Source organism: Nanorana parkeri, unplaced genomic scaffold (genome assembly GCF_000935625.1).
Source record: "Nanorana parkeri isolate BGI_ZX_2015 unplaced genomic scaffold, ASM93562v1 scaffold310, whole genome shotgun sequence".
NCBI lineage: Eukaryota > Metazoa > Chordata > Amphibia > Anura > Dicroglossidae > Nanorana > Nanorana parkeri.
In genome coordinates, this window is record NW_017306578.1 from 896,062 (window position 1) to 919,532 (window position 23,471).

The window sequence follows — 23,471 nt, forward strand, 5'->3', positions numbered from 1 at the left end:
AATTAGTAACTCAATTTTACAGATTAGAAGAGTTTGCGGTAAGATAGGAGCTATCAAAGAAACATTAGCATTAAAGTAATTGTATTATGAGAAGATTATTTCAACAACTTGGCTAACTTTTCGAACAGATATACAGTATATTTTTATAATTATTCTTCCACAATAATGATAATATACATACTAACATTGCACTGTAAATAAGATTGGTCATAATTCCTTTGCATCTATAAAAAGGAAGGTTTAAGCAAGCTGGGGATGATCCAGATATATATGCTTAAAGTATATATAAATGTAAAACTTTTTTGGGATTTGAGTGGTGAGGGGTTAGAACTGCTGTCAGATTTCAGATTTTTATTACTATGTGTCCCTGTTTGGGAAATCTGTTCTCTCAAATTGTCCTGATCCGCCATGTCAACTGGAATAAAAGTACTGTAGATCTAAAATGATTAAGTTACCAATAGAACAGGAAAAGGGGGGAACTCTTCCAATGTGGATACTTGCTCCTATGATAACTGTATAAGAGGGGATTCCCCTCACTTTGGAAAGATAGCCTCTCTCTTCCTGTTGTTGCGTCTACAGGACAGGGAGTGAAGGAAAAACTGACAGTGGATTTATTTCTACCGCTTGATCTCATTGCAGATTACATGCAAATACCAATTTTCTAAAAGTCAATATTAGTATAGAGTCAGGCTCCCACCCCCCTTCTTTCCACTGACCCCCACGTGACAGCACTCTGGATGGCCATTGGCTGCTTAAACACAAGCTTGAAAATGTGTGTGTGGGACCTGGAGATTAGTAACCTGGGATGCTCTGGCGGGCCTCCCGTCCAGCTCTTGGCAACCAGTGATGTCACTGGTTGCCAGGAGCTGAGTGTGATAAATTAATTCAAATGGCAACACATTAACTTTTTTTTTATAAATAGTATGAACCAGTACCTAGTGAATCAATATAGTCCACAGAATTAGTGTTGCTGCTGTGAGAAAAACATTGAAATACTGAAATTTTTTAAATAATTTCTTGCTTTAATAATGCCAGAGGAGCTTAGTAAAGCAAACTAAGGCCAAATAGTTCTCCAAAATGCAGCTAAACTAAAGTTTCTAAGGACAATATACAATGCATGTTTAAGAGATTTCCATAGACCATGCACTTTCATTCAAAGCAAGATCTAAAGCTTTCACAGTACAGTATCTGAAAACCCTTCATCACACTAACTTCAATAGAATAACATCTGCATCCAACATTTAAAGCCACCTGAACCAAGAATGCCCTGTCTTGGTTAGTTAGAGTCAACAGACAACTGAGCAAATGCAGTCATCATGGGAGCAATCAAACCACTTCACAAACAAAGCATGTGCAAAAGTTAAGTTTTAGTATGGGCCAAACCATAACAAACCTATCTCTTGAAGATTTGAAGAAATTGCTGTACAGATTTATATAGATAAATTTGGAGTTAACCATCAAAACGAAAGAAATATGAGAGTGGATGGTTACAAGAGAGGTTAAAGTTTACGTGTCACAAGTAAACATTGGAACCGGAGCACATGATGAAAAAAATGCCACCAATTGGGAAAAGTGTGATGTGTAGGGTTGAGTTTGACTTTTATAGGCAAAGTTGAGATCTGATGTGATATCACTTGGGTTATCTATATCTCTGGATCTACTAATTATTTTGACATGACATTTTTTATTGAAGGTAACCCCTACTTACTTCTTTCCTCATATGCTAACTAAATTGCTCAGTTTGTGACATCAACCTTTTTTAAGGGGGGTCCAAATAAAGGTCAACAAAAGAACACTGTATATACCCTTCAAAACTGGTGGTGTAGGTGTAATTTTCTTCAAGTGTATAAACCATGTTTATTTGCTGAATGTTATTTGCACACAAAAAAAGTTTGATGTCATGAGGATCTGCTAGATGTCACATAGTTTGTGGTTCATGAAAATCTCTTAAGCATACATAATTTATTTTCCTTAGAAACGTTCAGTTTAACTGCAGTTTTGTGCTGGGGTAGTTCTCCCCTATTTACACCTACGACTGTGAGGGTGTTTTGCCTATTCTGAATTTAGAGAGCTGAACAGGATCAACTTAATGTGACACTAAACTCAGAAGTTAGACCTTCAAAATACACTTAAGCACCCTAAACATTTCCAAAAATGTAGCATATTTGTGTATCACTCAGCTGTAGATCCTCAAATCATCTCTGTATTTGTGCTGACACTGACCTTCCTTCTGGTGGGTGGCTACTTTTGCTCCCCATGCTCCCTGTGTGTGTTGTAAAGCAGTCACTACTCCAAGCTCACTCCTGTGATGGACTGCAATCTCACAAGTTTACAAATTCTTATTGCAGTAGTGAGCTTGGAGCGGTGGCTACTTTACAACACACACAGGGACCATAGGGAGCCAAAAGGAGCCACTGTCCAGAAGGAAGGACATTGTCAGCACCAATTCAGAAATAATTTGAGGATCTACAGCTGAGTAATGCACAAATAAGATAAATTTTTGTAAATAGGGTACTTAAATGCATTTTTAAGATTTAACTCCTGAGTTTACTGTCACTTTAACATTGACCAAAGAGAAGCACACTTATTCGGCAGAGAAATCCCATCATAAAACTGTGTTAAAAAGAAATCATTTTCCAGCAACAAAATCATCCTAAATGTGTACTGAAACTGATCAGGTTTACTTAAAGACGAAGGCAGAGCACACAGTTGGCTTTGTTGCCTTGCATGGGTTTCCATCAAAATAATTAAAATGTAATACTATTGACCATGTCTGGGAACAATTTTTGGGAAAAGGAAATACATTTCCATCACAAGACACTACATGGTACACATTAAAAATATTGACATGTCAGTACATTTTAACTTTACACATTTACTTTTGGGAAATTATATTAGTGAAACAATATTCAAACTTGATGATGAAATGAACACTGTGCTTCATGGTGCATGTAGACCTTTAGGCCCCCCCTATAGCATATATGCACATACCATGTTAAAATTGTAAGATTGTTATATGCTGAATCTACTAACCTGTACAAACCAGTCTATTGTGCAGCAGTTAACTAGTGATGGAAACATGCGGCATCTTGCTCTAAAGGCCTCTCCAACAGGACTCATGCATAGAACAATATGCAGTTTCTGTCGTACCCGATTGATAAAATACTGAAACACCTAGTATGTAAACAGAAAAGTAAGCAAACAGAAAGTACACTGCTACATAAAATGATTTTCAACCCTATTAAAAAAAACTGTATAAGTGCATAGCAACTATTAACAATCTATCATTTACTGGTCTGAATTTAGTATAATGTATTTTAATTGGTTCTGCACACCTGTCACTTTGCCCATTCATAGCAAAGTGATGGGTTCCATCTGCTGATACCTATGTGAAACTCCACCTTTTGTATGCTGAAGCCCTTAACAGCTAATACTGTGTATGTGACCTTCTTCCTTTCCTCACACAATGCAATGCTTAGCATCTGTGTGGCCAATGCACTGGCCATGAGCACTGCCACGTGGGGGCAAATAAAGGTCATTAGCACAGTGTCAACTCTGATACAAACCAACATGGAGCTTGAACAGGGCATTAAACTCTGGCAGGGAAATAGGTTGACAAGGGAGCACAGAGAAGGTAACTATTAGTGAAGGGGTATGGGCAAAAAAAACATAACTCTTTACATAATAAAGTCGCATGTGCCTACTTGATAGACCACATCTGAACTATTACATCTCCCAATATTCTTTCTTGCTCATGCAAAATGCTTCTTCTTGACTTTCTCTCAAGTGCTTTTTGGTGGGAGATGGCTGAATAGCAGCCACACAACCAAATCATAATTGTCCTCACATATACTTGTTTAAAGAGTGAGAGATGGAGTGTGTCATACCAGGGCTGTTACTGAGCACTGATTGCTGAGTATAGTAGGTCTACACTGGTGCCTGTTGGAGTGCACAGTAATATTTAGACACCCTACACAACTCTACTAAATTATGGGTAGTCTCCCTGTAGGCACCTAGTTTTACACCTCTCCCCCTAATTACATAATTTCACAAACCATAGGGGATTATCCATATCTGGACAATATTGAATAACATTACGATATGTCGGACCAAATGCATTTTAGAGCTATATAATTAATGAATATACAAACACATCCTCTGCAGGGTTCCGTTTTATTTATTTATTTATTATGGTTGTTTTGAATCATGTATGTATTTATACCAGTATGTAACAGTAATACATTTTGAGATTTCCTTTACCTATCTCTCTTGGATGGTCATTTACACCCCTCCAGAAACCCTTATAATCCCCTATGGTTTGTGACCCTACACAACTCAACAAAGATGATAGTACAATGTCTATCTGAGTGCATATCTGCTTTTGTTATTTCAACTTGGCAATATGCTCCAAACGATTGCTGTCTATGCTAACACAAAAGGTCAGTGATAGTGTATCATTTTATAGTTCTAGCCCAGAGTTTCTGTTTCTCATATACATACTGGAAATCACAAGGAAAACACGGGGGTAGATTAACTGCTCTGGGCCTTGGGGCAAAACAACAACTACATATTAAATATTATAGACACAAATATAATAAACTTGTGAGCATGAAAGCCTGTTAAAGCTAATAAGCATACTTCCATTAGTGCAACAAAGATAAAACAAACAGTCGTTATGTCCTCTCAGTGCCATAGTACAAGTATCTGCTACTCCAACAGTGAGTCACTGATGACAAGCAAGCATTTTCAAAGCTGGTTACCTCATCTCTGTTTCCTTCAGGTATTCCTGCCTCCTTTGCCTTTGGTCTAGTTGCTGCCAATACAAACTCCAGCTCCTCCTTCTCAAACAAATTTGGTACCTCCCCAGAATTAAGCATGTTATTTATGTCTTCAAGGAACTCTTCAACAACGATCTATAGGTTTTAGACACATTTAGTGAGAAACACAAAGCAGCAATTTTTCCACTATGCCCCTTAATCCCCACACCAAAATATATTCAGTGCTGGAGAAAACAGCCAGGCTTTTTTAAATGGAGTGCAGAGAGTAATAACGAAATGCAACTGGCTGAGCCATAGCTTACGATCAGACGTTGGCTTATAGCGGTCACATCAGTAAAAGGGTCATTCTCACTGGTTGCTTTGCATTACTTTGAACATCATTCTTTTCATTTTAAATAAGCCCAGCAGTGTCCTGTGATTATGCACAGGATTATCTTTAATGTTTAACCTGTAGACAGGATCCAGGGCTGACACTGTCTTCTGAATGGTTTAAGTATTCAATAATTTATATGTAATTTTTAAGAAAGCATGTGCCGTCGTGCACTAATTACAGAAGGGGTTTTAGGAAGGTGTTTATTTTTTTAATTTGTATTGCACAAAGTATTTACAGAAAAATGTTTTTCAGCCAGCTATTAAAAGACTCATCTCGGCACAAATGTTGTATCGCTTTTTTGTTTATTTTTTTAATTTATATCAATATATCAAAAACTTCATGTCAACTTTGACAATATGTAAAACAACTGTGGCATTGGATTCAATATCAGTGCATAAGAGGCTCAGAATATTAAGAGTTTATACGATTATTTAAATATTAAATGCAGCATATTACCAGCTTGTTATGAATGCAAGGCCTGCTTCACTGTCAGTGTACATGCTGCTTTATTGCACTTACAGTTAAATAAGGATTTTACAGTGTGAAGTGTTTCTGAAACTGTCATAAATGTACACAGCATTTTACCTATTTTACCTGAGTGTCTGTAAAGAGAAAAACCATGTCTTTGTCTTCCACCCCAGCCATTTTATACAGCTTTCTGAGATCTTCATGGAAAGAGTCGTAATTGTATCCACGGCTCAGCTCTATCTGGAAGCACTTATATCCACACATGTGAGCTGCAAGCCTGGTCAAAGATTGTTTACCAGTTCCACCAACACCAACCAGAAGAGCATTTCCTCTTTCCTGTCGAATCATGCGTGCAATCCTATGTGCAAACAGAAAGAAACTAGCTTTTTTTCCAAATGGTTTCAGCATTTATTTTAAAAAAAAAATGCTTCCATCCTGGTTATTCAAGAACACAGACTTTGTAGAAGTCCTTAAAGAAATGGCAGAACACATAGATAGATTTAGAGCTAGTTTCAACAAGCTTTGGGCTGCAAGTGTACTGTGCATTTGACATCAGTTATTTCTAAAATCATTCACAATTCATTGAAGGTAAATTTAATCGGCAGTTGACCTGCTTCAAGCTGCATTTACATTCCCATAGATTTGTATATGGATAGATGCATTCCTGAAGTTAAAGGAGAACTATGAGGTGAGTGCTTTTCACTCACCTCATAGTTCTAGCCGACCTGTGACAATGAGACTGTCACAGGTCGGCTCAGTAGATCGGGAGGTGAGCGAACACATACCGGCTTTCGCTCACCTCTCGATCCTGTCACGGCTCTCTGCCACGACAGGGGAGGGGCTGGATTCTCCCCTCCCCGCTCCGATCCGCCAGCGCTGACTGGCGGAATGGACGGTGGGAGAGGGTGGGTACAGCTGGCTCTGCCTCTAGATAGGCAGAGCCAGCTGTCAGTCACGCAGCTGGGCGGATCCCGGCATAATTGTCGGGATCCGCTTCAGCTGCGGCGTCTCAGTATACCGCAAGCAGCAGCTCGCGGTATACTGAGCCTAGGGTGACGGGAGGACGCTAGTTTGTGTCCTCCGGTTACCCTAAGGTGAACTATGGGGAAAAGCCTTAACCCCATAGTTCTCCTTTAATAATAGCCCGTTACCTCAGGCCCAATATATTTGATCTGGCCTGTAATAGCCTTGGAAGAACATCAGTCTGTGCCCAAACTACAGCTGGCCATATATTTAAGGGCAACTGCAGACAACAATGATTAGACAGGTTTGAAAACCCAGTCCACTTAGTATTGGTACCCCAAGCTAAGGATATACATTTAAGGAGCTGCCAACTGATTGACATGCCTTGGGTGGTCTTCTAGTACACTTGTAAAACACAAGCTCTATTAAAATTGACAGTTAAAGATAAGAAAATGTGACAAAATGTGCTGTACTAAATTCCATATTAGTACCGCCCTACTGATATAATCTGTTTAGCACAAAGTAAACTCTGAAATACTGAACATATTAATGCTGTTGTTAAAAGCAAATGATGTATGTCAGGGGTAGCCAAACTCCGGTCCTCCAGCTGTGGTGAAAATACAAATCCCATGATGCATCTCTCTCCGGGAGTCATGTCTGTGGCTGTGAGAATCTTGCAATGCCTCATGGGATTTGTAGTTCCACCACAGCTGGAGGGCCGGAGTTTGGCTACCCTTGATGTATGTAATCTATATATGTGCATTTTGTGGCACTTAAGAGGTTCTAAAAACTAAAGTTCATTTGAGAGTGTGGGATTAGCAAAGCATTGTTTCTGGCGAAAAAAACTGACTGCTCAAAAGTTGATTTTGCCATATCCACCGTCAGGAATAGATATCAGCAGCCAAACTCAAATTAACAATTGACTTTTAAACAAAGGGGAGCTGTAAACAAATTTCAAAAGACTTGGGTGTAATGGCTTCAGGTATCAGGTTTGGTACTGAATTGGTGTGAATATGAAGAATTCTACAAGCTTGGGAATGTTAAATAATTATTTTGTAATATTCTATTTTATTTTTTTAACATCATGGTATAGATTAGAGTGTGTAATGTTTTAAATATGTAAAAGTAGGTTTAGTTTGGTATTTTTGTCTTCTTTTGTATGTGTTTTTTTTTTATTGTATATGTATTTGTTGGCGGAAAAAAACTTTTTAATAAATAACAAAAGGAAAAAAACTCCGGAAGGTGCCTGCTGGAGTCCTTACTAGCTTCCCTGAGGTTAGCTTTGAAGGAGACCGGATGAATTTAAGTATAGAGTAACTCCATATGAGCTTGTAAGAGATCTGAAGGGCCCCTTTTCCAATTAACAAAGTTGACTGGTTTGCCTGGTGATAAACCACAGAAACAAAAAAATCAATCACTAAGGTTCATTAAAATTCACTATGAATACCAAAATGGACAAACCAATCTGCCCAAAGCTATGTAAAGTGCAATGGAAAAATACTAAATACGGATGACAGATGTGGACGATACATGTAAATGGAACACAACAGCATATTTTACTTTCTGGGCTGTACCTGGACACATGCTCTACTGCATCCTGGAAAAACACCAGTTTGACATCTTTAGCATTGGTCATGTTGTGGTCATCTAGATAATCCTGCAAAACTGATCGAATCTTTTCCATGTCAGTCAGGTCTTCATAAACTCTTTCAGCCTTGTCAGCTGCAACCTAAAACCAGAGTTTTTTGATGACAACAGTTCAAGATTCAAATGCCTTAAACAGTGGAAATGTTAGCATCAGCCAAAATATTTCGATAGAATGGCAGGTTTTGCCATTTTGTATCAGCTTATCTGGAAATGTATGCGCCATGTTTGTTCTTGCTATCAGAAATCTAAATATATACACGCTATATCATAATAGAGGACACTTGATGCGGTCATTTTTGATTTTGACAAATTATAGAAATAACCAAAGTAACATTTTTAGCTTGATTTATAACTACTGATGGCATTCTAGTGTTTCCAAACCTGTGATCTGCTTTGCAAGTTTTATTATCCACTGCATATGACCAGCATTAAATTAATTGGTAAAATGATCATCTGTTAACCTTATCAGTACCCGTCCATATCCTGTGCTATATTCAAAGACACAGTTACTCCTTACACCCACTTCACAAAGGATTTTTGCAGTTCCCCCACCGTTCCACAGTGAACAAGACTTATATTAAAAATGTAGCACACAGACTTATTAGTGTCACCATGACACTGATACCCTTACGCTTAGTAAAGCCAAAAAATATGGGTACTATTAAGATCATGCATTATGTCATCAGTATAAGTCATGCCAAACTATTTGTCCATTCACTTGTTGGACAGACGCTAGTTGGAATAGATGTGGATCCATGCTTAGCAAGAGCAGGTGAGTGCCGAGGCCTTGCCTTGCAAGTAGAAAGTGAACTGGTTTACAGAATGAACTCATTTGCCCACCAGACCACATCAGTGCAACACAGTTAATGTCTGACTGCTCCATATCAGCCTAATTTTCAGATAATTCAAGCCCAGGCAAACTGATTTACTAACCACCATTAATAGGGTAATATACAGAGATATGTGTGGTAATGTCTAGTAATGCCTAGTATCCAAACAGAAGTTCCTCTTCATCAGCCTAGAGCCTTTATCACTAATATATCATATTCATACTCTGCTAGGAGAGGGAACATATAAGCATCACACAAATTAACGGTTGCATGATTAGAAAACACCTAGTAATGTGGCTCTGCTAAAGCACTCAAGGAAAGAACTAGCCAAAACTGGTCTATAGGCAAAGTTAAAGCCACACAAGCTGGAAATGTTTATACATTTTATTTTTACTGACAAGGGGTGAAAATGCCACTTTATACATGTACCATTGTTCTTGAGATTACCCATAGTTAGCAGTCAGATTCAAATCTGCATTGTAAGTTGCGGAATAAATGCTTGAATCATATTGGTTGCCATGGGACTGTACAACATTATTTCAAACATTATTTCAAAGTTTGACAAATGAGCCCCAAACCACCTATGTATTGGCAGTGATATAGCTTTAGTCTACTAACATTCAACTGTCATCACAGTTAGACTATCTATGTCATATTTATTGCATTTATAAGAGAAAATGTAATTTATGTTTTACTGCAGTTTGCCCAAAAAACAAGCAAAATTCAGTAAAAAAAAAACGCTTCATCTAGCATTTTTAAACATCATGAACTCAGTTTAACATAGCTTCAGTCTGAAAGCATCAAGTAAAAAATAAATAGCTGTTTTATTCGACATACATTTCTGGGTGATCCGCTCCCACTAGACATATGTGATTAATAGCTTGCCATAGCTGACATTTTTGTCATGGTATGAAAATCACATGACCTAAAAGCCTGTCATTCTGTCACTGCAGGGTCTCTCTGTAAACATATGTACTGTGTCGGGATAGATGTTTTTCTGTGGCTACAGTACATTGTGTTTAGCTGGGAAATGTTTACAAAAGCCATAGCTCTTTATAGTTACCTTAATAAAATCACCAAAAATGATGGGCTTTGTAACAAAGTATTCTGGCTCAATCTGAACTCCAAAGTGTTTACCTGGAAAAAAAAGCAAATAATGACAGGATGACTGGTAGATCTAGTAGACAACATTGTTTTTGCACATCTTTGGTCTCAATAATCCTGATCAAAGAACTGTCTGTGTTTTTACAGCAAACCAATTAGATTCCAATTCAATTCTGTTTTTTTAAATTTAGATTTAAAAATGGAGATCTAAAAAGGCAACAGAGACATTCGGCTAAATTCATTTTATATTTGCCATTATATTCATTATTTTCTGCCATGCGACTGTTATATTCAGCTCTCACTGGGTATCATAAAATAAAAATAATGGTTGTGGCAAATAGGGATCAACAGAGCTTAGTAATTTTAGCCCCTTAATAATAAATGAAACTCCATATAGTTTTGAAAGGAAATATTAAATCTTGTCCACATGTAGATGTGCCATATGATTGCCATGGTGTAAATGATCATTTTTGTCATGATCATCCTACAATGTAGATGGAGAGTTAAAGTGATATTACATTTTTTTAAATGTTTTAATTCCTCATTTTCTACTGGGTCCCCGCATCGCTCTTCCTCCCCCAATGCATGGGTGTCTCCATCAGCTAAGCCGCTGCTGTGGAGACACCCGTGCGTGCACATTCGCAGCCGTTCCCGCAAGTAGCTGTGTGCATGCATGGACACACAGCGTGTGGCAGGCCATGCCTCTCCTCCCAACAGTTTCAATTAATGACACTCCTTATCTTGAGCATTTTGTCGCACTTTTGAGCGACAAAAGGCGGGACGTGTGAATGGGGACTGAAAAAGACCCTACCACTTTACACGGACTGGCCCAGGTAAAAGGGTCTCTTTAGCCATATGGTCAATCTAAAGGAGAGAAAGCGTGTGACGGTAGAAGGAGCCTCTGCCCTCAGTATCCTCCCCCGCAACCAGGAAGTTCAGGGAGCGTAGGAACACTTCAGGGACCAGCAGCGGTGACAGTGGTGTGCACAAGTAAGTTAGGGGGGACATGGGACGCAAAAAGGTAATGGACGTTTTTTACCTTAATGCAGACAATGCATTAAGGTAAAAAAAACGAACAGCCTTTAGTACTACTTTAAAGTGAATGTCCGAACAATAAACTTCTGTAATTTGCTTTCTTTTTGTATGTTAAATATACCATATGTGAATAATAGGCATAATAAAATGCCACCATGGGTCAACCAATCCATATCCCAATCAGATATACAGTATAAACACAACAAAATTAGAGACTGGGACATTTCAGGAGCTACATAAACAGATTCACACAAAAACCTTTTTAAGATATTAAAAGCAATATATTTTATTATGTTATGCTAAGCTCTTGAAATTTATAGTCTTAGGCCCCTTTCAGATAGACGGTCTGATCAGGTCCGCCTGTCACTTTTTCAGGCGAATGCGATCGGATGCCCAATGTAAGTCTATGGGTAGCCAGATCTAATCACAAGAAGGAGGAAAAAACTGGACCACACTGGTGACATCTGATCCGTACAGCTCTGATCAGGAAGGGATCCATGCGTGGAACCCCTCCTGATCGGATAAGGTGAAAGGGACCTGATATCTTTGTTCCACATGTGTAATACCCACAAGTCATTTTCTGATTCTAAAATCGAGACCATGGGGGTGATTTACTAACCTAAACACACGCACGCACCAGGTGCGTGTGATTTTCACACAGCAAAACGTATTTATCAACCAAAAAGTCTCTAAAAGCATATTTTCACTAATGCCATATATGGAAAAATCATGCACATGATGCATATATAATGCTGCTTCACAGTTTAGACAAAAATGGTTAGCTCATGCATTTACATTCCTGCATTCATCAACGCAAGCAACACAACACAGGGAGGCTCCTCCCTGTCTCCTCCCTTCCTACTTCACACCATCTTGGAGACGGGGTTGGGGGCGCAGCTTTGTCCGACTGGGGCGTGGCTTCGTCAGGGGTGTGGCTTCGGTCGGCAGGGGCAGGGCGGGGGAATGCCTCACCCGGAATATGAGGTACTGCACGTCACTGATCTAGTTGCCATAATGCAGTTCTGCATTACAATACATTCAAACTTGAAAAAATACAATTATTATTCGTTTTTGACATTATGTTCCCAAAACTAATGTTTATAAATATTTGCAGTGTTCGCAAGTAAACAGAAAACTCACTGGCCATCTCAGACATCATTGTATGGAAATACTGCTTATCTTCACTGTTGATTAGACGGTCATGAAAGACCCTTTGGCACTCATGACAAAATAGTCTGAATATCTGCATCTGATCCCGTACAGTTCCTGAATCACATTGGAGAATACCTGCAGAGAACATGTTGTAGGTTAACGGTATCTATATGTACAGCAGAAACACAGAAATACAATTATACTAAAAAAGTATGTCAAACATAGAGCCTTTATGTAACAAAAACAGTACAAAGAGCAACAATGTGCAGTGATCCATAGCAACAGATCATTTTTTTTTTCTAGTCTGACTGTATTAAAAGTGATCAATGACAATAATAAAACACATCAGCAATATGATGCTTATTTAACAAAACATTATAAATAGAAAAAAACTTAAATAAACATCTCATTGGGTCAATAATATTGCATATTTTGAACTTTAAATGGGGCATACTTAGCAATGATCTATAGTTAGTACAGCTGTGAATCTGCTATAGCACATACATACCACTTTTAAATCAAGCAGCTGTTCACAGCTAAAGTTCAATATATGGCGACAAACACAACATACTAATCATTCTATGTTTGCTACAGAGATGGCATGCAATCAATTTTAATAATGCTGACAGTGTAAAGAAGGCTATTAATTCATAACTGCTAGAAACAATTAAGTCATAATATAATGCCTGTAGCAGGAATATGTGTATGTCATTAACAAGAAAATTAGCAGTGCTGAGTCTTTTACAAAAAACAACCATTTTGTTTAATATGGCTTCCTCTGGTTCCTTTACACATGTGTTAGACTACTGATGGACAATCTGCTAAACTTTAAAACCTCACAATTAATTCCTGTTTCTTAAAAGGCCAAATCTTACAAATTTCATGTTAAAACAAAGGGAAAACAACCGAGTGTACCATGCATGACCTATTTCCCACCCATTAGAAAATGAGGAGAAACCTAAGAAGCAAGGGAATAAAGAAGATGAGAGGAATACAGAAAAAAAGGAAGTACGATTTGACATATACAGTATGTCAGTATATCCAACTGATATTGGATTCCGAATGTACGGTTCAAGAAAAATGCTTGTGGTACACCAACTGGTGGAAGGTGAAGAGAGGAGAATAGTTAGTAATGACTTATTGTAATAAGAGACAATAACAGGTTTATTCATAAAAGGGTGAAGAGTTTGGAGATGGCAGGAGAAGTGAACAATCTAGGACAGTGGTGGCGAACCTTGGCACTCAAGCTGTGCCAAAACTACAAATCCCAAGATACATCTGCCTCTGGGAGTTATGTCTGTGGCTGTCAGAGCCTTGCAATGCCTCATGGGACTTGTAGTTCCAAAACAGCTGGAGTGCCAAGGTTCGCCATCACTGATCTAGGACAACATAGCTGATTTGGAAAAAATCTCCAATTCAGCTCACTTTCTAGTTCAGCTATGTTGTCCTAGATTGTTCACTTCTCCTGCCTTCTCCAAACTCTTCACGCTTTTGTGAATAACCCTTCAAATTTCCCTTTCAGAAATATGAGTGGAGATCCAAGATAGTAAAAAACTGACCATCCACTGGTAAGGAGTGGCCCATGTTCCGCCTACCTCCCCACTCACAGTAGGCAAGCAGGTGTTCACCCCCTCCCTGCTTACCTGGTTTTAGAGGCTTAACCAGTCCACTGGTGCATGTGGGTAAAAGAAAAATGTAAATAAACAAACAAAAAAAAAACTTTATTGTCTCCTTTTTAACTAATATTTACCTTTACGGGTCCAAGCAATGTCCCAAGATGTTGCACGCTGTTGGCAGGTCAGCGTTCAGGAGAGCACAGGCCCCCTTTTTGCTTGCACACTGAACTTTGTTTGAGCACTGAAGAAGTTCCAGACACTGGCATGGTTTTCAAGTGCCTGGGGAACTATTACAGGTCTATATGTGGGCAGTGATGTCATAAGGAGCTACCTCTACACTCATACCCCTAAAATAAGTTTACAAGGAAGACGGTGACCACCTACTTGCCCCTTTTGAGGGGGCTGGTAGGTGGTAAATTATAACCCCCTCCTTACCAGCACCCCCTCCTGGATACAGGGGATGCCAATGAGCCTGATGCCAAGGAGCCTGCATGCTTGGAATGTTGGCCTGGTTCATTTGTGGAGGGAGGGAGGGGGGGGACAAACTGTTTTTTAAAATGTATTTTTGTTACAATAAAAAATACAAAACAATTAACTATGCAAGTGCTGAAGTTGTATTAAAAACACAGGTTTAACTGAGGGGATGGCACGCCCACTCCTGCGCACAGCCCAGCTCCTCCCTTTTTTTCTTCACTATTTCTAGCTCCTTCTTGCTTTCCCCCTTCCCAATCTCCTCTCCTGTTGTGCCGTTTGTCTTCTGTGGTATCACTCCTTGAAACGCAAGGTTAACCAAGTTAAACACCATTCCCATGTCGTCGCTGAAAATACGCCACTCACTTGATCCTTAGTCCACTACAATCTGGGGCCTCCCAGTATAGTATGTTTCTGGCTCTGCCTCGACAGTACCCGACACTGGAATTCACGGCAAGGATCTCGCACATCCTATATTAGTGGACACAACATCTGTCTTTAAGTCATGTCCCATCGACTATGTTGAGGAACTCCAACAACTAGAGCAATGTGTCATGTGTAATTTGCTTTTAGCCATTACCAATCTTGTGTTACAGTATTGCGATTACCTGTCTATGGTGATATCTGTCTCTTTTGTATGGCTACTCGTGCTTTAGGAATTTTTGGTTAACAACGCATACCTGTGTATTCTCAAAATTTATATGGGAAAAAAACACGGCTTTAGCTCTTTTAATAAGCCAAAAATCCACAGCTCCAAAACCAAGACACACTTTAAAATACACATCCCCTTTTTAACCAGGGAACAGTTTGACTATTAAGCGAAAAGTGAGGAAAAGTGGATGAATACTGGGTGAATTTCAGAATAAATATATTGTACATTTACTGAGTGAAATATAGAGGATGGATAGTACAGTAAAACACTTTCTTATTGAAGAACAGATGTTGGGTGAATCTTGCTTGATTACATTTTTAAATGGGTGAAGTTTGTTTGATGCTGTTTTGGACAGGCGAATCTTGTTTGAAAATTGGCCAAAACATCTGTGATAAATCTGGAAAATTAAATCTTGGCCAAAAATAAGTAAATGTTGGGCAAAGTTACTGTTGAATCACTGAAGAATACACCCCACAAAATGGAAAAATTAATAAACCACACTTAAAACCATAGACTTCATTTAGGTTGAACACTGCAACTGTAACTCATTTCCATAATGTATTGACAATATAAAATAAATTATTTTTGGTATTAGAGAACAATGTACCTTGAACACACTTTGACAAGTCACGCAAATTAAATACATAATGGGATTTTGCAGGAGTTGGAAGTAGATCAATGCTCATTTGATGGTAGATTTCCACTGCAGCATCCACTATATTGCTTGCACTCTGCTTTACCGCCACAGGAAAATCTGTCAAAAAGCCATTAAGGATTGCCTACATAAAAGAATAACACACAGATGTAATTATTTTTTCATTAAAAAGATAAATTTCAGGATAATTTTTTATCTCAAAACAATTACTCAGGACAGGAAGGTATAAACAGGAAAGAGGTGCAGCCTACAATTATCTAGCAGTTTCTACAAATGTATAACCTGTTTCAGCACATGCATACTCATGGGATACAAGCACTTTTGGCTTCACAACACAAGATTAGCAAACTTGTAAATATTCCTCCTGCTCATATACATTTCAGATAAGGATATCAGGGAAAATGCCAAAAAATTTACAAACCCTAAAAAAAAAGGGGTTGTTTTGGTAAATCCAAAACAATGCTACAAGTTCTACAATTATGTCACCCACCAACTTTTTGTGTCTCTTGGAGATTATGGTGGTAAGTTTATGTCAACATAAATCCTGGCACTGTCTAAAATGAAAAATGCTATAAGGAGAGTAAAATCCCTTACTGAAAAACATGACCTTCAAACTCAAGTTCGCAAAATGAAAAAAAAGCCATAAAGGCTATTCTGTACATAAAAACTACCAGTATATTAGGTGGCTCACTTCATAATAAGAAATACATTTTTCTTAGACCTAAAGAAAAGGCATATTACCGGCAATTTAAATGTCATTTTTTGACATTTCACTTTAAGCAATGTTAAAATCACTGCTCGTCTAAAAACAATATTTTTTAAAAGTGTTTTTTTTTGCATTGATACATGTCCCCCAGGGCAGTACCCGAATCCCCATACCCTTATATGGCCAATGACTTGCATATAAGCTTTCAAAATGGGGATATTTGATTTTACGAGTTCTGGTCCCATAGATTTGCATTGAGTTCTAAGTTCGAGTTAGAACTTTTTCCATATTCTAATGTTCTAGGTGATGTTCAGCTCATCACTATTTTTGAGGAGTCTGGATTGGAGGATATGACAGTCATTATAACAGGTTATAGTTAATGTCATGCTTTTGGGGTTCCCAAAGAATGGCAAGCAAATAATGGGGGTCCAAGACATATGGTACTTCTGGCATCAGCATCAAAAAGGCTGGCTATCTCTGGCTTTATGTAGAGTAAGTGCATGGCTAAATAAGACGGGAGATATATGCTGCTCGGTTTGGAACTTTAAAATATAGTATAACATTCCTAACATTCACATATGTGCTATCCAGTGAGGAAAAAATGTTCTACAGTCTAGACAATTTTACACATGCATAGCATTGGGATATTGCCAAGCATAAGATGGTCTCATCACTGTGAACAGACCAGTGTGAAGTTATCACAAGATTCTAGTCTGCTGCCATCACTCAGTGATTTCCTGGGATGAATATCAAGTAGCTTGGGCAGTACTTGTGCCCAGTGTAAGAGACATAGAGCAGGGGTGCTCCTGTGGAGGACAATGAGCTGCAGCCCTGCTTGAGGAACAATAACTGCAGTACTGCTAATAAATGATACACTGTGTGATGACACTGATAGTGGGTCATGGAGCAGGGACACTGCTAGGGTAACATGTAGTGGGGGCACTACTGGAGAGATACAGAGGAGCACCACAGGAGTGACACTGCTAAAAAGACCTGGAGCAGTGGCAGTGTATGATGGTAGGAGAAAAAAATCAGAAAATGAATGCTCTCTACCTGCCCATGTAAAAGAAATATGGCAACCTCTAGGCATGGATCAGAGGCACATGTTAAATCTATACTAAGAAAATTTACTTTCAAGCAGATATATTGTATCAATAAATGACCAATAATGACTTAGGCTCAGCTTTGCAAATGAAACTAAACGTAGGCGTTAAATCATAAAAATGCATTCAGGTACCTTAACTATTAACAAAAATGTATCTTATTTGTGTATCACTCAGCTGTAGATCCTCAAATCATCTCTGAATTCATGCTGACACTGTCCTTCCTTCTGGAGGGTGGCTACTTGTGTTCCTCATGGTCCCTGTGAGTGTGTTTTAAAGTAGCCACCTCTCCAAGCTCACTCCCGTGATGGACTACAATCTCGATACAAATTTGTAAACTAAGCATGAGATTGTAGTCCATCACAGGAGCAAGCTTGGAGCAGTGGGTACTTTACAACACACACAGGGACCATGGGGTACACATCTTATCCTCTTCACCTTTAACGCTTTGAGGAGCAAGATTATGTGTGCAAAGATCCAATACTAAAAAGTTATTTCTAGATATCTTTCAATTGTTCAGTTACAACAATTGCATTCTTTGGCCAGATAATTCATTATCTTCCTTTTTCACTCTCTTGCCAACCTTAAAAATGATAACATGGATATGACATCTGCAACTACAGATCCAGAAACAGGATGCTTGCTGCTCCATCTGTCTGTCTATTAACAGTACAATGTGTAACGATAAACTATACACAACTCAAGACTGGCCATCTGGTTTCAGGTAGACATGAATAGGAAGAGACAGTTGAGAAATCATATCTTTTTCCCAATCAACTGTAAAGAGTGAAACAGACAAGTCAGTCATTCTGTACATTTGGTGCTCCATCTAACAACCACCAGCCTACCTGCAAATCCATCAGCAATTTTATTTGTATGCCGATTGCATGTCATGCTATCTCCATAATATAATTTATTTTAAGGTTTTAATGAAATACATTATATATTTAGGATCTTTAGAATGTGGGTTGTTTTCACCCAGAATGTTAATGTTAATTGCAGTTAAATTTTTTTACTTACAATGTTCTTTTTACTGGGGATACACAGATATCAAGTGCCGTATTTGGTACAAGTACAAATACAAGTACACATACACTACCTTTCCAGCTCCAAGACTAGACTAGAGGAAAACTCTAAAGTTAGGAGGCAGCGGTCATTTTTAAGGAGCATACAGAGCTCCTGGGATTTGTGCATAATATATACTGATACTTTTTTTTCCAGACCAAGTACAAGTACCAATACTTGTCCAAGTACTCACAACAAGTACTGGTACATGATTTCAGGACAGTCGTGGAGCACCAGGACCAAGTTGAAGCTGCAACCTCTGCAACCCTGGTAGTTCTTTTTACTAAGGATCCCAATGCTTTTTTTTAAAGGAGATCTTTACAATGCATTACTTAGCTTAGTAAACTTGCACCTACAATATTATTAAGTTACACATATGATTTCCGTGAAAATAACCTGGTGAAAAAAATTAGAAGCTGTGTCTACCTGGAACCAAATGGTTAGTTTTCAGTTGTGAATATATTTTTATTTTGTGTTTTTATATGTCTGTAGGCACCATTAGAGAATGATTAAAGGACATTGACAGTCCTCTATCCACTGTCTTGTGGTCAGCAGTAGAATAAGACAGGAGTCATTAATCTTAGCGTGTTCCTAAAGAAAACATTGGGAAGCTGCATGATAGAACTTGCTCTGTGCTAGGCACATCTGAGTTCAGTAAGTAAAAGAAACCATTATGTGTGTCAATTCAAAACATGTTTTTGTTTTAGTGGGGAAGGATTAGAACTCCTGCCAGATTTTTTACTGGTATGTGGGGCTCCCTTAGAGAGATTTAGCCTTACTTCCTCTCCTGCTGACAACACTTTAGCAGACATGAAGTATGGGAAAATCTACAACAGGCACTTTATGTTAAGGTGTGACAGAAGCAATGCCAACACCAGTCTGGTGCAGAAAGGTAATATTTGCACTACTGGGATTCCTGGTCCAGTTAGGTGTGATTGTCCTATTTAGTGGGAACTAGCTGTTTACACATTTTTCTCAAACTTTAGGGAAACTAGATTATGCTTGACTGCAAAGAGGGACAGTATTATGGCAGCCTTGTAAGTACAAGCTATTATTTTGCGTTAGTAATTGTCGGACAGACTAAGATTTATTTTATGTTACATTTTTCCTGTGGAAAGGCACCTTATTTGAATGATGCAGGAAATGCTGTCTATGTTTATTTTTTTATGCTTTTATGTATTATGTTTAAGCTGGATATAAAGCAGGTAGTGGCCGGTTTCAAATGTTAATTACTCTGTGGACTCATTACCTATACAAAATTCCCATTTGAGGATATTTACCCCATGTCACTGTAAAAAAAACAATATTATCATACAAAGGGAAATAAAAATAAATTAGAATTTTGTTTGCAAATGATTGGAAAATTAAAGTGAACACAGTTTCACCTTATTCACTTAGGTAAATGAATATTCACTTTGCTAAGTGAACACTGTACTCCTTTAGTGAATCAACTCTAATAAAAACCATGGGATTGATTTACAAAAGGCTAATTGGATGTTCACTTTGCAAGGCAATTTGCACTTTGTAGGGGAAGTTTCCCTTTTTCTTTGTGAATGTGCTGAAAATGCACTTTTCAAAGAATAGTCAATCAGCTTTACCTCAGTCATTAAGCTAAGTAAAAATGTCCTTGCAAAATGATATCATATGTTATCTAAACAGATGCCAAGACATAGGGGCTAATTTACTACAGGGGTTTTTACTTAGCAAAGTAAATGTTAGTAAATAAGGTGTACCCCTGTAGACTTCAAATATCCCTCTGAGCCCCTGAGTGAGGGAAATTACAGGATTTTTTTAGGGCACAATTGGGTAGTCAAAGAAAACACAGTTTCACCTTATTCACTAAGCCTGGTCATACACTGATTGTTTTTGCTTATTCAGCTCTGCGGGCTAAATTAGAAAAAATGCTCGATTCTGCCATCTCAGTTAAACAGCATGGATGGGGGAATCTCCGCTGCCAGCCATTGTATTCTGACAGCAGTGGACATACCGCTGTCAGTAAACTCCAACAGTGTCTGCAGCTTATTGGCTGCAGTTCCTGTTTGGCCGAAAATGTTTGGACCGGCTTTTTCAACCAAAGTCAATTGAAAAGTCAGCTTTTCTCAAATGGGGGTCCCAAGGGGGACACGATGTTTGAATTTCGGCCAAGTCAGCGGAAATTCGACCAGTGTATGGTCAGCTTAACATTAACTTTTGCAAATATCTACAAATATCTGTATTTAGTACAATGACAAAAACATAAACAAAAAACATTTTGTAGAAATGTGGAAGTCACATAAAAAAATTACATTAACTAAATGTTGCAATAATAATAAAAAATTTGTGCTGATGTCAAATACACTAAACTTCTAAAATAAACATTAATTTCAGTAGAAACCTATGGGTAATCATTTCACCATTTTTACCTGCACTGTTGAAATGCAGATTAATTCTTTGTTCAAAAAGAAAAAAAAACAAAACATTTTTTTTTAGGATTGTGGAATACGGGCTGATTTCATTTTCTGGGTTTGCTGAAGAAGTCACTGACCTGAAAAATCTGTTTAAGGCTGTGCTCCGAGGGTGTTGGCAGGCATAACATGCTGAAGTGTCTTATAAAGCGTGGAGTTACTGGATTGCGACCTCCACCTGGAGGAGCACAGGCAGCTGCAATAGTCACGTCCTACAGGAAAAGAAGATAACATCATGCAAAATCTGTGTCAAATAGAACTGTGAGATGCAAGAGTACTCAGCCATCTCCATGTAATGATAAACATAATGAAAGAGAGCCCTGAAATGACTTCCTTAGTAAAAGTGTGATGTTGTTAAACCATGTGAAATCTACTCACCAGACAAGGGAAATGTACACAGAAATGGGTTTAAAAAACAATATTACACAGACAAAAAGCATAAGTTATTAACAGCTAGTTAAGAAAAGTGTTAAAAGTCAACTCTGGGTGTGCCCAAAAAAATTAAATGTGGGTGCCTTCCTATCCCCCATTTATTCAGGATGTGTTTGATTAGTTTAGGGGAGATTTAATAAGGATAATTAATTACCCTACTACAAGGTCCCAAAGGATTTCTCCCCATAAGATCTGAAAGTGACAACCAGCCCACCAAAGATGCTCCTCTTCTCAGGTCACTTTGCGCAATGACCCTCTCTACCCTCTCACTAATGTCATCATATACAATGCAGGACCAGCAGTCACCACTGTTCAAGTATTGTAAATGAGGATGTTAAGGACATCAACTTTCCAGGTTGCTGCAGGACCAAAGAATAATGCACCAGATGGTGTGAGTGGCCAAAGTATGATTTAAAAGTGTGAGGAGCCTAAATAATCGGTCTGGAGTCTACAATAAAATGCAAATCAGTATGGAAAGGGGAGAGCTCCTTCTCAGAATTGCCCCCCCCCCCCTTCTCCCAGAGCAGAGTCAACCCACACCCCAGCAGAGAGATCCTCTTCATAAGAAATTCCCCCTTTATAGCACAGCCCCCTTCTCAGCGGAGAGCTGCTCCTGAGAACCCCCCTTTTTACAGCAGAGTCACCACCACCACTTTATCCCTGCTTCTCTTTATAAGAACTCACCACCCCAAACAACATCCCCCCACAGAGAGCTCCACATAAGAACCCCCCCCACAGCTGAATAATTAACTAATCACCCTTGTCCTGCTACATCCCAGCGAAAATCCCACCAGTGTCATTATGTGGGGCCTCAAAAGAAGTTCAACCGGAGGATGTCCTTTCCTCCTGGACTTCTCCCCATCTGTGTCATATGACACATCAGATCCAAAGAGGAGCTTAGGTGATCCTTCCTCAGCTCTGAGCTGTCTGTACAGGTGAAACTCGAATAATTAGAATATCGTGCAAAAGTAATTGCAGTAAGTGCTGCAAAAGGCAGACAGTGTCTTCATGTAGCTGAATGTGTAACTCAGAACATTAAAGGAGAACTATGGGGTTAAGGCTTTTCCCCATAGTTCTCTTTAGGGTAACGGGAGGACACAAACTAGTGTCCTCCCGTCACCCTAAGCTCAGTATACCATGAGCTACAGCTCGCGGTATACTGAGACGACACAGTATACCGCGATGAGACGCCGCAGCTGAAGCGGATCCCGACAATTATGTCGGGATCCGCCCAGCTGCGTGAGTGACAGCTGGCTCTGCCTATCTAGAGGCAGAGCCAGCTGTACCCGGCCCCTCCCCCGTCCGATCCGCCAGTCAGCACATCGGAGCGGGGAGGGGGGAATCCAGCCCCTCCCCTGTCACGGCAGAGAGCTGTGACAGGATCGAGAGGTGAGCGAACGCCGGTATGTGTTCACTCACCTCCCGATCTACTGAGCCGACCTATAACAGTCTCATTGTCACAGGTCGGCTAGAACTATGAGGTGAGTGAAAAGCACTCACCTCATAGTTCTCCTTTAAGTCACGCACACAGCTGGTGGCAGCTGGATATAAATTCGGGTATTGCCAGTTATTACATGACAGATTATCTCAAAATATGCTTTTTGGTTTATGGGTAAACTACTTTTTGGTTAAAATGAAACTGGGTTGTGGTAATGTATTTATAGAAAGTATATATGTATATACTGTATATATATATATATACACACACTCTATTGCCAAATGTATTGGGACACCCCTCCAAATCATTGTATTCAGGTGTTCCAATCACCTCCATGGCCACAGGTGTATAAAATCAAGCACCTAGGCATGCAGACTGCTTCTACAAACATTTGTGAAAGAATGGGTCGCTCTCAGGAACTCAGTGAATTCAAGCGTGGTACCGTGATAGGTTGCCACCTGTGCAATAAGTCCAGCCGTGAAATTTCCTTGTTACTAAATATTCCATGGTTAACTGTTAGTGGTATTATAACAAAGTGG

At 39.0% G+C, this 23,471-nt stretch overlaps 1 protein-coding gene across 1 annotated transcript in view; it reads right to left on the reverse strand.

Annotated features, from left to right (window-relative positions):
• DNAH6 (dynein axonemal heavy chain 6) overlaps positions 1 to 23,471 on the reverse strand; it is a 206,105-nt gene that overhangs the window by 81,076 nt on the left and 101,558 nt on the right. Inside the window, exons 40-47 of the mRNA XM_018557925.1 lie at positions 21,143 to 21,274; positions 15,697 to 15,868; positions 12,339 to 12,485; positions 10,123 to 10,196; positions 8,157 to 8,311; positions 5,746 to 5,977; positions 4,761 to 4,913; positions 3,034 to 3,174 (exon numbers count right to left, since the gene is read on the reverse strand). Of these exons, the coding sequence (XP_018413427.1) occupies positions 3,034 to 3,174; positions 4,761 to 4,913; positions 5,746 to 5,977; positions 8,157 to 8,311; positions 10,123 to 10,196; positions 12,339 to 12,485; positions 15,697 to 15,868; positions 21,143 to 21,274 (1,206 nt within the window). The remainder of the gene's footprint in view (positions 1 to 3,033; positions 3,175 to 4,760; positions 4,914 to 5,745; positions 5,978 to 8,156; positions 8,312 to 10,122; positions 10,197 to 12,338; positions 12,486 to 15,696; positions 15,869 to 21,142; positions 21,275 to 23,471) is intronic.